The following is a 14563-nucleotide window of genomic DNA, read 5'->3' as shown; positions in this document are numbered from 1 at the left end:
TTGGGAAGTACCTTCACAGTGAATGGTACGGCCCTGGGGAGTGTTGCAGAACAGAGGGATCGGGTACATAATTACGTGGTGTCATAGGAAGAAGAAAAAGGGTTTTGGCATACTTGCCTTCATCAATTAGGAAATTTGAGTGTAGAACTTGGGGTGTTATCTTACAGCTGTACAAGACATTGATGAGGCAGCACTTGGGAGTATTGTTCTCAGTGTTGGTCACTTTGCTCTTGGAAAGATGCCATTGAGCTGGAAAGAATGCAAAGATTTACAAGAATGTTGTTAGGACTCGAAGGCCTGAGCTACAATGTTGGGCAGGCTAGGGCTTTTATTTCTTGGAGCACAAGTAGATGAGGGCGGATATTATAAAGGGGAAGAGACGGATGTATAAACAGTCTTATTCCCAAGATACAGGAATGATGAAGTAGGGGGCATGGGCTTAAGGTGAGAGGGGAAAAGGTTAATAGATATCTTTAAAGGCAACCTTCTCACACTGAGGGTTGTGGGTATATCGAACAAACTGCCAGATAAAGTTGAGGTAGGTATGGTAACAGCATTTAAAAGATATTAGGATAGGTACATGGATAGGAAAAGTTTCGAGTGATATGGGCCAGAAACGGGCAAATAAGGGCTAACGGAATCAAGGGATATGGGGGAAAAGCAGGAACGGGCTACTGATTTTGGATGATCAGCCGTGATCACATTGAATGGCAGTGCTGGCTCGAAGGGCCGAATGGCCTACTCCTGCACCTATTGTCTATGTTTGTAATAAGAGTAGCTTAGATGGGGCATCGTGGTCAGCATGAAGGAGTTGTGCCGAAGGGCCTGTTTCCTTGATTTATAACTCTATATAATCCTTTGAATCATATGGTCCCTTCCAATTACTGTATATGTCCCGACATACTAAAATTAATTATACCACATCTGAGATAGACACAAAATGCTGGAGTAACACAGCGGGAGGCAGGCAGCATCTCTGGAGAGAAGGAATGGGTGACGGTTCGGGTCGAGACCTTTCTTCACACTTCACCACATCACACGAGGCTGGATTAAATTCCATCTGCCAGCATTCCACCCAGCTAATCTGTGTCCCGCCCTATCCTTAAACAACCTTCTTTACTATCTGTGAATCCACCAATTTGTGTATTGTAAGCAAACATACCAATCAGACTATTTACACCCTCCTATCTGTTTCATTACTTGGTGTTATTGTCTGCTGTTCCCGTATTTGTGTTATGGCGACTTAGCGCATTTTTTAAAAAGGCCTAACCGATTCTTCGTTGCCATTGTCAGATTACTTTTACATCTATATATACCGCTTTTCTTTGACTTGTTACTCCCCGGCCATTAAGATCTTTTTTTTCCCCCTGTGCTCCTCTGAATTTTAATTTTACTTTTAAATGTGCTGCATTTTTTTTTACATCTCTCCACATTGTTTAACTGATTGAGCAGTTTACTGACTGTCATATAACGCAAAGGAAAAAAAATGACGCCCAGACCATTAACCACTTAATTACCACCAGCAGGTTGCTGAATAACGGCTTCACTGGGGTGTAAAATGCTCCAACTACCATTAATTTGGATTATCTAAGTATGCCGTTTGCATTTAACATTGTGAAGATGTTCTGGGCACGTGGAAGCATTGAATAGGTCAATGACAAATACACCGATCAGCCAAAACATTATGACCACCGACAGGCGAAGTGAATAACATTGATTATCTTGTTACAATGGCACCTGTCAAGGGGTGGGATATATTAGGCAGCAAGTGAACAGTCAGTTCTTGAAGTTGATGTGTTGGATGCAATGGGCAGGAGTAAAGACCTGAGCAACTTTGACAAGGGTCAAATTGTTATGGCCAGACGACTGGGTCAGAGCATCTCTGAAACGGCAAGGCTTGTGGGGTGCTCCCGGTCGGCAGTGGCGAGTACCTACCGACAGTGGTCTGTGGAGGGACAAACCACAAACCGGCACAAACCTGGTTTTTTTCACACAGAGAGTGGTGAATCTGTGGAATTCTCTGCCACAGAGGGTAGTTGAGGCCAGTTCATTGGCTATATTTGAGGGAGTTAGATGTGGCCCTTGTGGCTAAAGGGATCAGGGGGTATGGAGAGAAGGCAGGTACAGGATACTGAGTTGGATGATCAGCCATGATCATATTGAATGGCCTACTCCTGCACCTATTTTCTATGTTTCTATGATAGGGGGTTGAGCGCCCAAGGCTCATCGATGCGCGAGGGCAACGAAGGCTATCCCGTCTGGTCCGAACCAACAGAAGGTCTACTGTGGCACAAGTCACAGAAAATTTTAATGGTGGTTATGGGAGGAATGTGTCACAATACACAGCGCATCGCACCCTGCTGCGTATGGGGCTGCACACGGAGGACCAACAGTGTATTGGCAGGTGGTCTTAATGTTTTGGCTCATCAGGTCATAATGTTTTGGCTGATGGAGATGCAAAGAAAAATAAGATCTAATTTGTTATTTTTCTCATTTTCTTTTCTAATAAACAAGAAATTTTAATACCCGTCTTATTTTCATCGGCTTTGCATTCACTGTAGCAATAAGAGCAGTTTTACAGAACTAGAAATTCTTTAATTGTCTTCCTGCTTCTCAATTTAGTTTTGTTTCGGGTCGAGACCCGTCTTCAGACTGAAGAAGGGTCTCGACCCGAAACGTATCAGTCTGAAGAAGGGTCTCGAGCCGAAACGTCGCCCATTCCTTCTCTCCTGAGGTGCTGCCTGACCTGCTGAGTTACTCCAGCATTTTGTGAATAAATACCTTCGATTTGTACCAGCATCTGCAGTTATTTTCTTACACTATCTCAATTTAGTTTCATCCCTTTTACATAATAAGAGCGGTCTAAACTTCAAAGTAGGGCAGTGGACTGAATGTTTGTATTGGTGTGTGTTTGTCATCTGTGGCCCAATTCTAGGGTGCTGCTGTTTAGTAACTGTTAAAGGCTGTAAAATCACTTCCCACTTCCCCTGAGGTTCTTGATCTTATTGCAAAAAAAAATGTCAACATTGCATCATAATTTTCAACACATGTCATTTTCATAATGAATCTTAATGTCGGTCAGGCTTTTGGTTACGTTCTAATAGCAAATCCTTCATCTCCACTTGACTGAAAGTGACAGTGAGTTAGAGGAGTACTGAAGTTTGATTTTACCTCAAATTCAGAATGATTTCATCATCATTATTACAACTGCATGACAGCATTGTGATCAAGTCACAGTGTGTGCTTACATAAGTATCCGTTTTATTCCAAGCTCAAAGTCACGTTGACGTGTTAGACAATAGACAATAGGTGCAGGAGTAGGCCATTCGGCCCTTCGAGCCAACACTACCACTCAATGTGATCATGGCTGATCATCCACAATCAGTACCCCGTTCCTGCCTTCTCCCCATACCCACTGACTCCGCTATCTTTAAGAGCTCTATCTAGCACTCTCTTCAAAAGCATCCAGAGAATTGGCCTCCACTGCCTCCTGAGGCAGAGAATTCCACAGATTTACAACTCTCTGACTGAAAAAGTTTTTCCTCATCTCCGTTCTAAATAGCCTACCCCTTATTCTTAAACTGTGGCCCCTGGTTCTGGACGCCCCCAACATTGGGAACATGTTTCCTGCCTCAAACGTGTCCAATCCCCTAATAATCTTATATGTTTCAATATGATCCCTCAATAAAAATAAGAAACATTTCACCGATACATGCAAAATAATAGGTCTAACACTTAAAATCTTCAAAACCAAAGTTACCTGTTGATATGCCTCTGCTGTGCAGTAACACCCCACAATGATAAAAGTCACGACAAAACTCTGAGCTATTTTTCATATATTTCTCAGCAGAGGACTACGTTGATGATAAAATGAAATGTTTTTTTTCATTGTGCCAACTGAGGATGATATCATTTGAAGATCAAGACCTCAAACCCGACAGACACAAAAAGCTGGAGTAACTCAGTGGGACAGGCAGCATCTCTGGAGAGAAGGAATGGGTGACGTTTCGGGTCGAGAGTCCGAAGAAGGGTCTCGACCCGAAAGGTCACCCATTCCTTCTCTCCAGTGATGCTTCGGTTTAAACCAGCGTCTGCAGTCCCTTCCTGCACACTACAAACTTGAGAGAAGGATCTTGGTCTACGGGGAAGCAGCAGCCATCCCTGTTCTCCTGTACATCTCTGAGGCATGGACTAACCGACAGCAGGCACTTGAAAACATTGAAGAATTACCGCCGCCCACTGTCTCTACAAAATCCTCTAAATTTACTGGCACCATAGGTGAACCAACGTCAGCATCTTCTCCCAGGCCAACATCCCCGGCATTGAGACTCTCATGACACTCATTGAGCAGTCCACGTTATTTGTGTGCCCAGCATCAGGCCTCTGAATGAGACAAGTCTATTCAAACTCTGTCATTGCAAGAGATTTCCAGGTAGACAAGTGAAATTCTTCAAGGACATTCACGAACCTCCATGGAGAAAGTGTAGCATTCCCCGTATCCTGGTAATCTCTGGCCCATGACTGCTCACAGTGGAGAAGTATTAAGAATGGCGCTATGAACCTTAGCTCCAGGGGCACGCACAAGACCGGTTTAAGCAACAGAAGGAGTGTGGTGTCTCCAAAGCTACCCAGTCATCTGCTCATCCAACCATCCTGCTCTACCCATGGCAGAGCCTGCGGGTTCCACATTAGCATCATCAGCAACCCCAAAAGCAACCAAGTTAGCAATTTGGTAATTTGCTATCGATTCTTCAGTAAAACGTTAGTTAATCTTTATATAACTATTCCTGTGGAGCCAGGAAGAATGCCTCTCTATTTCAAAGACGTCTGGTCATGTCATTACTGCCAGTTACGGCCCTCCAGACCTCACTCTGACAGATGAGCCTGAGAGTTACGCCAGCAACAAACCTGTAAAAGCAAGTCAATCTTGTTTCTGAGGGACTACCTTAGAAGAAGAACTCTCGTTAACTGTGTAGAATTGATAATCAATGTCAGTTGTTCAATTTTACTCACTGGGAGGTGAGACCAGGTAGAAAAGTAATAGTCAATTATGAAGGATTTGGAACAGTCCAAAGATTGGACTGTGCGGGAAGGAAGTGCAGATGCTGGTTTAAACCAAAGATAAACACAAAAAGCTGGAGTAACTCAGCGGGACAGGCAGCATCTCTGGAGAGAAGGAATGGAATGGGTGACGTTTCGGGTCGAGACGGGTCTGAAGAAGGGTCTCGACCCAAAAGGTCACCCATTCCTTCTCTCCAGAGATGCTGCCTGTCCCTCTGAGTTACTCCAGCTTTTACTGAACCATCTTCAGTCTGAAGGTTATGACAGCTTTTCTCACAATAATAATAATAATAATAATAATAATAATACATTACATTTATATAGCGCTTTTCTAACACTCAAAGACGCTTTACAGGGTTTACTAAAACATAAAAGAAAATAAATAGATAAATGAGTAAACGAAGAGAAAAGGAAAAAGAAGGTGAGGTAACGGTCAGTGATTGAAGGCAGTGCTGAACAGATGAGACTTCAGTGATGTTTTGAATGTGGTGAGTGAGGAGGAGTCTCTGACGGTTTGGGGTAGTGAGTTCCAGAGGGTGGGAGCAGCGATGGAGAAAGCCCTGTCCCCCCCAGGATCTGAGTTTGGTCCGGATGGGGGGGGACAGGAGGTTAGCAGCAGCAGAGCGGAGGGTACGGGTGGGAGTGTGCCTGTGGAGGAGGTCAGTCAGGTAGGATGGGGCCAGGTTATGGAGGGCTTTGTATGTCATGAGGAGGATTTTGTACTGGATTCTCTGGGGGATGGGGAGCCAGTGGAGCTTGTAAAGGACGGGGGTGATATGGTCACGTATCGGGGAGTGGGTGAGTAGACGGGCAGCGGAGTTCTGGATGTGTTGGAGTTTGTTGATGATTTTTGAGGGTGAACCATAGAGGAGACTGTTGCAGTAGTCCAGAAGGGAGGTGATGAAGGCGTGGATGAGGGTTTCAGCAGCTGTGGAGGAGAGGGATGGACGGAGACGGGCGATGTTTTTGAGGTGGAAGAAGGCTGTCTTGGTGGTGTGTTTGATGTGTTTGTCGAAGGAAAGGGTTTGATCAAGGATGATTCCAAGATTCCGGATGTGAGGTGAGGTGGATACTGGGAAACCATCAATATTAAGGGTGAAGTTTTGGGTGGATTTGGTGAGGGTTTTTGGTCCAATGATGATGATTTCAGATTTGTTGCAATTGAGTTTGAGAAAATTGAATTGAAGCCAAGATTTTATTTCAGTGATGCAGTTTGTCAGGGTCGAGTGCGTAGTGGTGGAGATAGACTTGGTGGAGATGAGGAGCTGGATATCATCGGCATAGCAGTGGAACTTGAGATCATGACGGCGGATTAATTGACCAAGGGAGAACAGGTACAGGATGAAGAGGAGGGGGCCAAGAACTGAACCTTGGGGGACACCTTGGGGGAGGGGAGCGGTGGGGGATTTGCAGTTATTAATGGAGATGAACTGGTGCCTGTCGGAGAGGTATGATTTGATCCAGGAAAGGGCTGTGCCGGTGATATTAAAGGTGGTTTCAAGTCGGGTAAGGAGGATGGAGTGATTTATGGTGTCAAAAGCGGCGCTGAGGTCGAGTAGGATGAGAATGTTGAGGTTGCCAGCGTCAGAGGAGAGGAGAAGGTCATTGGTGATTTTGAGGAGTGCAGTTTCAGTACTGTGGTTGGAGCGGAATCCGGATTGGAATGTTTCATACAGGTTATTGGTAGAGAGGTGATGTTTGAGTTGAGAAGCTACAGCGCGTTCCAAAACTTTGGACAGAAAGGGTAGGTTGGAGATTGGCCTGAAGTTGTTTGGGGTGTCAGGGTTGAGTCCAGGTTTTTTCAGAATAGGGGTGACAGCAGCGATTTTGAGGGATGGCGGGACGATGCCAGTGGACAGGGAGGAGTTTATTGTTGCAATGATAAGTGGAGAGAGAGTAGGAAGGCTGGCCTTGACAAAGCTGGAGGGGATGGGGTCCAAAGAGCAGGTGGCAGTTTTTATTCCTGTGAAGAGGTCAGATAGGTCGGTGGTGGAGACTGGGGAGAACTGAGACAGGGGTTGACAGGATAAGGGGGAGCAGGTGGTTTGAGGGGGAGCAGGTGCGTTGGTGGTTAAGGTGCTGTAGATGCTGTCTATTTTGCTTTGGAAGAATGAAAGGAAAGAGGTGCATTTGTCGACTGTGAATGACTGGGAGATAGTGTCCAGGGGGCTGAGGAGTTTGTTTATTGTAGAGAAGTGTGCTTTTGGGTTTCCGGAGCCAGAGTGAATTATTTGAGAGTAGTAGGTGGAGTGGGCGCGGGAGAGGGCATCTTTGTAGTGCTGCAGGTGGTCTTTGTAGGCTTGGGAGTGAATTGTGAGACCTGTTTTATTGCGGAGTCTTTCAAGTTGGCGGGCATGGGTTTTCACCATGCGGAGTTCGGGGGTAAACCAGGGAGCAGAGTGGGTGAAGGAAACTGTTTTGGTTTTTCTAGGTGCAAGCGGGTCGAGGCAGGAGGAGAGAGTGTGGTTGTAGTAGTCAGTGAGGTCAGACAATAGACAATAGACAATTGGTGCAGGAGTAGGCCATTCAGCCCTTCGAGCCAGCACCGCCATTCAATGCGATCATGGCTGATCACTCTCAATCAGTACCCCGTTCCTGCCTTCTCCCCATACCCCCTCACTCCGCTATCCTTAAGAGCTCTATCCAGCTCTCTCTTGAAAGCATCCAACGAACTGGCCTCCACTGCCTTCTGAGGCAGAGACTTCCACACCTTCACCACCCTCTGACTGAAAAAGTTCTTCCTCATCTCCGTTCTAAATGGCCTACCCCTTATTCTTAAACTGTGGCCCCTTGTTCTGGACTCCCCCAACAGGGGCTGTGGAGGTCAACGAAGGGAGAGGCGGAGATTTTTTCAGAGAGGGAGGATGAGAGCGAGGTAGGTGAAACAGAGTTCAGCTTACGGAAGTTGATTTTGCGTTTTTGCCTTGGAGCTGGGGTGGGAATGTTGACAGACATGGTGATGGCTAAGTGATCGGAGAGGGTGGGGTCGGAGCCAGAGAGGTGGTGTAGATTTAGTCCAGTGGAGCAGACAAGGTCCAGAATGTGCCCACGGTTATGGGTCGGAAAATTGACATGTTGAGTGAGGTTAAAGCAGTTGAGTATTTCAGTGAAGTCAGCGGTTATTGTGGAGTCGGTGGAGTCCATGTGGATGTTGAAATCGCCGAGGAGAACGATTGAGGGGGAGAGAGAACAGAACTGGGTCAGAAAGTCGGAGAAGTCAGAAAGGAATGATGGGTGTGGTTTGGGAGGGCGGTAGACAACTGCCATGACTAATTGTGTGTGACCAGAGAGTTTAAAAGCCAAGTGTTCAAATGAAGGAGCAGATGAGATGGAGATGAGGCTGATCTTGAAGTCCTGTCGGTGAATTACGGCAATCCCACCACCTCTGCCCTCCGAGCGTGGTTTATTGATGTAGGAGTATCCGTTGGGTGTAGTGAGGTTGAGTGGGAGGTAATCCAGAGGTTGTTGCCAGGTTTCTGTCAGACAGAGGAAGTCCAGTTTATTGTCCAGGATGAAGTCATTCAGAATGTGAATGACTTCTCATATTCAAGTGAAGAAACTGGTGATGAATCTCATGTAGTTGGACAGAGGGCTGCATCTGGCCAAATTTAATGGCTGTTTTCACAATCAAGCCTGTTTTCACTAATCACGGGCAGCTTTCAATGCTCTTTGCCAAGTAATCATCTGTGGAGTAATGTTGATAGTGTTGGCATTATTAACAGCAGCCTGCACACCTTAACTGAATGATCCCAAGGAGAATACCTTAATCCATGAGGAAAACATTACAATTAAGGCAACGTCCAGTTAGTCACCCCTGAGCCAGCATGTGACGTACCTAATTCGATCAGGATCCTTCAGCAAAACGTTAGTTAATCTTTATGTAACTATTCCTGTGGAGCCAAGAAGAATGCTTCTCTATTCCAAAGAAGTCTGGCCATGTCATTACTGCCAGTTAGGGCCCTCCAGACCTCACTCTGACGATGAGCCTGAGAGTTACGCCAGCAACAAACCTGTAGTAAATTACTCTTCCATTTAGTTTAGTTTAGAGATACAGCGTGGAAACAGGCCCTTCGGCCCACCAAGTCTGTGCCGACCAGCGATCCCCGCACACTAACACTAGAAACAATTTACACTGACATCAAGCCAATTAGTCTACAAACCTAAGGTATTTATTTCACAAAATGCTGGAGTAACTCAGCGGGACAGGCAGCATCTCAGGAGAGAAGGAATGGGTGACGTTTCGGGTCGAGACCCTTCTTCAGCATTTTGTGAAATAAATACCTTCGATTTGTACCAGCATCTGCAGTTATTTTCTTACACTATCTTAGCCTACAAACCTGTTCATCCTTGGAGTGTGGGGGGGACGACGACTGAGGATCTTGGAGAAAACCCACGCGGTCTCGGGGAGAACGTACAAACTCCGTACAGACGACACCCGCGGTCCGGGTCACTGGTGCTTTCAGTGCTGCAAAGCAGCAACTCTACCGATGCCCCCCTTATTATTCTCTTATTCACTCTTATACACTCTTATTCATTCAGTGTGCAATGCACAGAAATAACATAGGCCTGCATACAATCTTCATTTTGATGCCATCGTAATAGATAACAAGTGTACAATTTGACATTCTGTAACTATATTGTTTGAAGGAACCGCAGGTAACTACATCAACCCCAAGTCCACAAAAAGGAGCTTTCTTTGCAATGAGGTAACTGGTTTCAGCTACTCTCGGATCTGCTTCTTATTGATGCCCTGCCTCAGGGAATGTGGGGGATTCCAGATAGTGCTTAGATGTGCCTGTTGTGAGCAATATTTCACGAGACAGTGAACGTTTATTGCATCTGAAAGTGCGATTTTTGCCATCCCGTGAAGATTGACGGTCTTTACCATTCCCTTATCAGAAACACTGCCGTACGTTGGAAACTGCAGTCCTCGACACTAGTGCTGTGCAAGGCTGTGTCCTCAGCCCCTACCTTACTCTACTCCCAATACGCTCAGTAACTGTGTGCCCAAATTCTGCTCTATCTCCATTTGGCACTCACTACCTCAGTAGCCGAGATCTCAAAATAATGGCGAAACAGAGTACAGGTGCTCCCTGCCTTACAATAGTGCTTAGATATACCTGTTATGAGCAATATTTTACGAGAGACAGTGAACATTTACGATGCTTCGACTTACGATATTTCGACTTTGCGATGGTGGAAGCGGCAGCGACCGGCAGCTCGCCTCCGGCCACGTGATCGCGTGTGTTCAATGCATTTCGACTTTTACGATATTTTCGGTTTCTGATGGGTTTCTCGCAACATAACCCCATTGTAAGTTGAGGAGCGCCTGTACAGGAAGGAGAACTTAGTAGTTTTAGACAATAGACAATAGGTGCAGGAGTAGGCCATTCGGCCCTTCGAGCCAGCACCACCATTCAATGTGATCATGGCTGATCATTCCCAATCAGTACCCCGTTCCTAGTGAGACTTAACCCATCAAAACAAGCCTTACTGGATTACCCTTAAGCTATTTTGCGAAGCGGTAGAGTTGCTGCCTTAAAGCGAATGCAGCGCCGGAGACTCAGGTTCGATCCTGACTATGGGAGCTGTACTGTAAGGAGTTTTTACGTTCTCCCCGTGACCTGCGTGGGTTTTCTCCGAGATCTTCGGTTTCCTCCCACACTCCAAAGACGGACAGGTATGTAGGTTAATTGACTGGGTAAATGTAAAAATTGTCCTTAGTGTGTGTAGGATAGTGTTAATGTGCGGAGATCACTGGGCGGTGCGGACTTGGTGGGCCGAAAAGGCCTGTTTCCGCGCTGTATATGAAATATGAAATATGAAAATAATAATATTCACATTTCCCTAAACCTGTAAATTTACAATAAACAGTGGGCCATTAAGGTGGCATAGTAGTAGAGCTACTGCCTTACAGCCCCAGAGTCCCGGGTTCGATCCCGACTACGGGTGCTGCCTGTACGGAGTTTGTACGTTCTCCCCGTGACCTGCGTGGGTTTTCTCCCAGATCTTCGGTTTCCTCCCACACTCCAAAGACGTACAGGTTTGTAAGTTAATTGGCTTGGTTATAAATGTAAAATTGTCCCTTGTGTGTGCAGGGTAGTGTTAATATGTGAGGATCACTGGTCGGTGCGGACTCGGTGTGCCGAAAGGTTTATTTCTGTGCTGTATCTCTAAACTAAATCTGCTTATTCACTTTTAAGCAGCAGGCAGCAGAAATATGCTCTATTTGAACCAAATAAGATCTACATTTCGGGTGCAAATATTCTTATAGTTTTCCCTCACACTCAAAGAGCTGCATTATATCAATGCCACAGTTTGCAGAATTTTTATTTGTGCCGTAGGGTAGAAAAGCATGGTTTATCCGTGCTAGGCAAAGTTAGTTCCAGCACGTCATGATTGTATTGTGTGGATCACACCCTATGTGTTTAATATAGATATTTAACATAGAAAACGGCTGGTTATCTTTGTTAAGTCTTTGGTAATTAGCTTAATTAATGTTTTAGTTGCTGTGTGCTAATTCATTAGGCCATGCTTGATTAATTGTGAGAAATGCAATCCGACAGTAATTGTTCCGAAGGTCGGATTACTTCTAAAAGTGTTACACTGTTAAAGTAGTGATTGGGTGGCACGGCTTCTTTGCATAAGGATGATCCTTGCCTTACTTCTTTACTTCTGACTGCAGCTCTTTGTGTACAACCTATTAGCATCTTTTAGCACTACATACCTAAGGTTATGTGGAGGTCTGACTTACAGTAACTCACAAGCCACAGACAGTAGTTTATCCACAAAATGCTGGAGTAACTCAGCAGGTCAGGCAGCATCTCAGGAGAGAAGGAATGGGTGACGTTTCGGGTCGAGACCCTTCTTCAGACTGATGTCAGGGGGGCGGGACAAAGGAAGGATATAGGTGGAGACAGGAAGATAGAGGGAGAACTGGGAAGGGGAAGGGGAAGAGAGGGACAGAGGAACTATCTAAAGTTAGAGAAGTCAATGTTCAGACCGCTGGGCTGCAAGCAGCCCAAGCGAAATATGAGGTGCTGTTCCTCCAATTTCCGATGGGCCTCAGAAAATGGCACTGGAGGAGGCCCATGACAGAAAGGTCAGACTGGGAGTGGGAGGGGGAGTTGAAGTGCTCAGCCACCGGGAGATCAGGTTGGTTAAGGCGGACTGAGCTTCGCTCAGAGCGAAAACAAACGCAGGCTCGGCGATCGTTTCGCTCAACAACTTCGCTCAGTCCGCCTTAACCAACCTGATCTCCCGATGGCTGAGCACTTCAACTCCCCCTCCCACTCCCAATCTGACCTTTCTGTCATGGGCCTCCTCCAGTGCCATAGTGTGTGCTGTGTCATCTGGACACCAGTGAGAATAACATAGCTACACGTCTACGTGTTATTGAAACTCGCATTGTTCCATTGCTTGAACCTAATTAAATAAATTCGCAATATCACAAGCATTCTGTTAAAACATGTCATTCTAAACCCCTATTTTATAATTGTACCCAACTTTCACATATATGGGTGGGAAGGAACTGCAGGTGCTGATTTAAACCAAAGGTAGACACAAAATGCTGGTGTAACTCAGTGGGACAGGCAGCGTCTCTGGATAGAAGGAATGGGTGACTTTTCCGGTCGAGACCCTTCTTCAGACTGCCTGTCCCGCTGAGTTACTCCAGCATTTTGTGTCTATCTTTGGTTTAAACCAGCACCTGCAGTTCCTTCCGGCAATGTATGAGAAAGTTGGATACAATTATAAAATTATGTCATTTCATAGCATCCATGTTCATTTAAAAAAAAAAGCCTTTTCTCATCATGTAACTGTTGTTATTGAGCTTTGGATATTATAAGAAGTCATTTTAAATTCAGAGGGTTAGTGCGTTGCTTTACTGTTAGTCCCATTGGAGCAGGGATTTGTCCTTGGTTTCATGTGCTAAATGTGTTTGCCCATTGTACTTCACTTCGAAAATTCAGTTGAAGCAAAGGATTTGGAGCACTCAAAGGAAATAAGGAAACTAGTGATGTAATTTAATCGTGCGTATTTTAATAGCTGATTTAATTTTAATTTTGCAGCGGAATGCAGTGAGAGGGAGTTCAGAGAAGTTGTATCAAGGCTAAAAGACTGGTTCAAAGTGCTACACGAAAATGGTAACCACAACAAGAAGACCCGTGGATTTCAGAGACAGGACAAGGATCGAGTTAGTAAGTGCTTTCATCATGTTTTTTTAATTTATTGAATGTTCTATTAAAAAAGCTATCTCTTATCACTAATGACCAGCTACTACATGGCTGTTTTAGTTCCGAACAAATTAACTTCTTCTTCCCTCTGCTGGCACAGAAGGTTAAAGCACAAAGGATCTCAGGAATGGTGGCAAGTTAGATACATAGAATTGGCTTGGTGATAGGACACAGAGGATAGTGGTGTACGGATGTCTTTCGAACTGGAACTCTTGTAACAAGTGGGAGACCACACGGTACGGTGCCGAGACCATCATTGTTTATAAACTTGGATGAGAACGTAAGTGGGCTGATTAGCAAGTTTGTTGACAACACAAAAATTGGTGAGGTCAGACAGAGCAAATATCTAAGGTGGAACATAGATCAGTTGGAAAGTTGGATAGAGTGATGGCAGATGGAATTGAGTCCAGACAGGTACAGTGTGAGGTAATGCACTTTGCGAAGTTAAGTTCTGGAAGGACATCTAGGGTAAACGGCAGAGACCTGAGGAGAATTGATGTCAGGAAGGACCTTGGGATACTCGTCCATTGGTCACTGACCATGGTGACGCTGGAGAATAGAGCAATGAAGAAGCCATTTGGTGTGCCTTCCTTCAAAGGCTGAGCCATTAAATATAAAAGCTGGGATGTTATGTGCAGCGGTACGAACATTGGTTAGACTGCATTTGGAATATTGCGTACATAGAAACAGAAACATAGAAAAATCAGTGCAGGAGTAGGCCATTAGGCCCTTTGAGCCAGCACCACCATTCAATATGATCATGGCTGATCATCTAAAACCAGTACCCCATTCCTGCCTTTTTCCCCATATCCCTTGATTCCTTTAGCCCCAAGAGCTAAATCTAACTCTCTCTTGAAAACATCCAGTGAATTGTGGAAGAGAATTCCACAGATTTACAACTCTCTGGGTAAAGACGTTTTGCCTCATCTCAGTCCTAAATGGCCTACCCCTTATTCTAAAACTGTGACCGCTGGTTCTGGACTCCCCAACATTGGGAACATTTTTCCTGCATCTAGCCTGTCCAATCCCTTTTATAGAATTTTATATGTTTCTATCAGATTCCCTCTCATCCTTCTAAATTCCAGTGAGTGCCCAGTCGACCCATTTCTGGGAGCTTATTTGTGTCTTCCTTAGTGAAGACAGAACCAAAGTATTTGTTCAACTATTCTGCCATTTCTTTGTTTCCCATTATAAATTCAACTGTCTCTGATTGTAAGGGACCTACATTTGTCTTCCCTAATCTTTTCCTCTTTACAGATCTAAAGAAG

General features: G+C 45.1%; 1 protein-coding gene across 1 annotated transcript in view; it reads left to right on the top strand.

Annotated features, from left to right (window-relative positions):
- spock3 (SPARC (osteonectin), cwcv and kazal like domains proteoglycan 3) overlaps positions 1–14563 on the top strand; it is a 416043-nt gene that overhangs the window by 338869 nt on the left and 62611 nt on the right. Inside the window, exon 7 of the mRNA XM_078407003.1 lies at positions 13131–13259. Within this exon, the coding sequence (XP_078263129.1) occupies positions 13131–13259 (129 nt within the window). The remainder of the gene's footprint in view (positions 1–13130; positions 13260–14563) is intronic.

Source organism: Rhinoraja longicauda, chromosome 1 (genome assembly GCF_053455715.1).
Source record: "Rhinoraja longicauda isolate Sanriku21f chromosome 1, sRhiLon1.1, whole genome shotgun sequence".
NCBI classification, from domain to species: Eukaryota; Metazoa; Chordata; class Chondrichthyes; order Rajiformes; family Arhynchobatidae; genus Rhinoraja; species Rhinoraja longicauda.
Note: the sequence above shows the minus strand (reverse complement) of the source record. Positions and strands in the feature narration are given on the sequence as shown.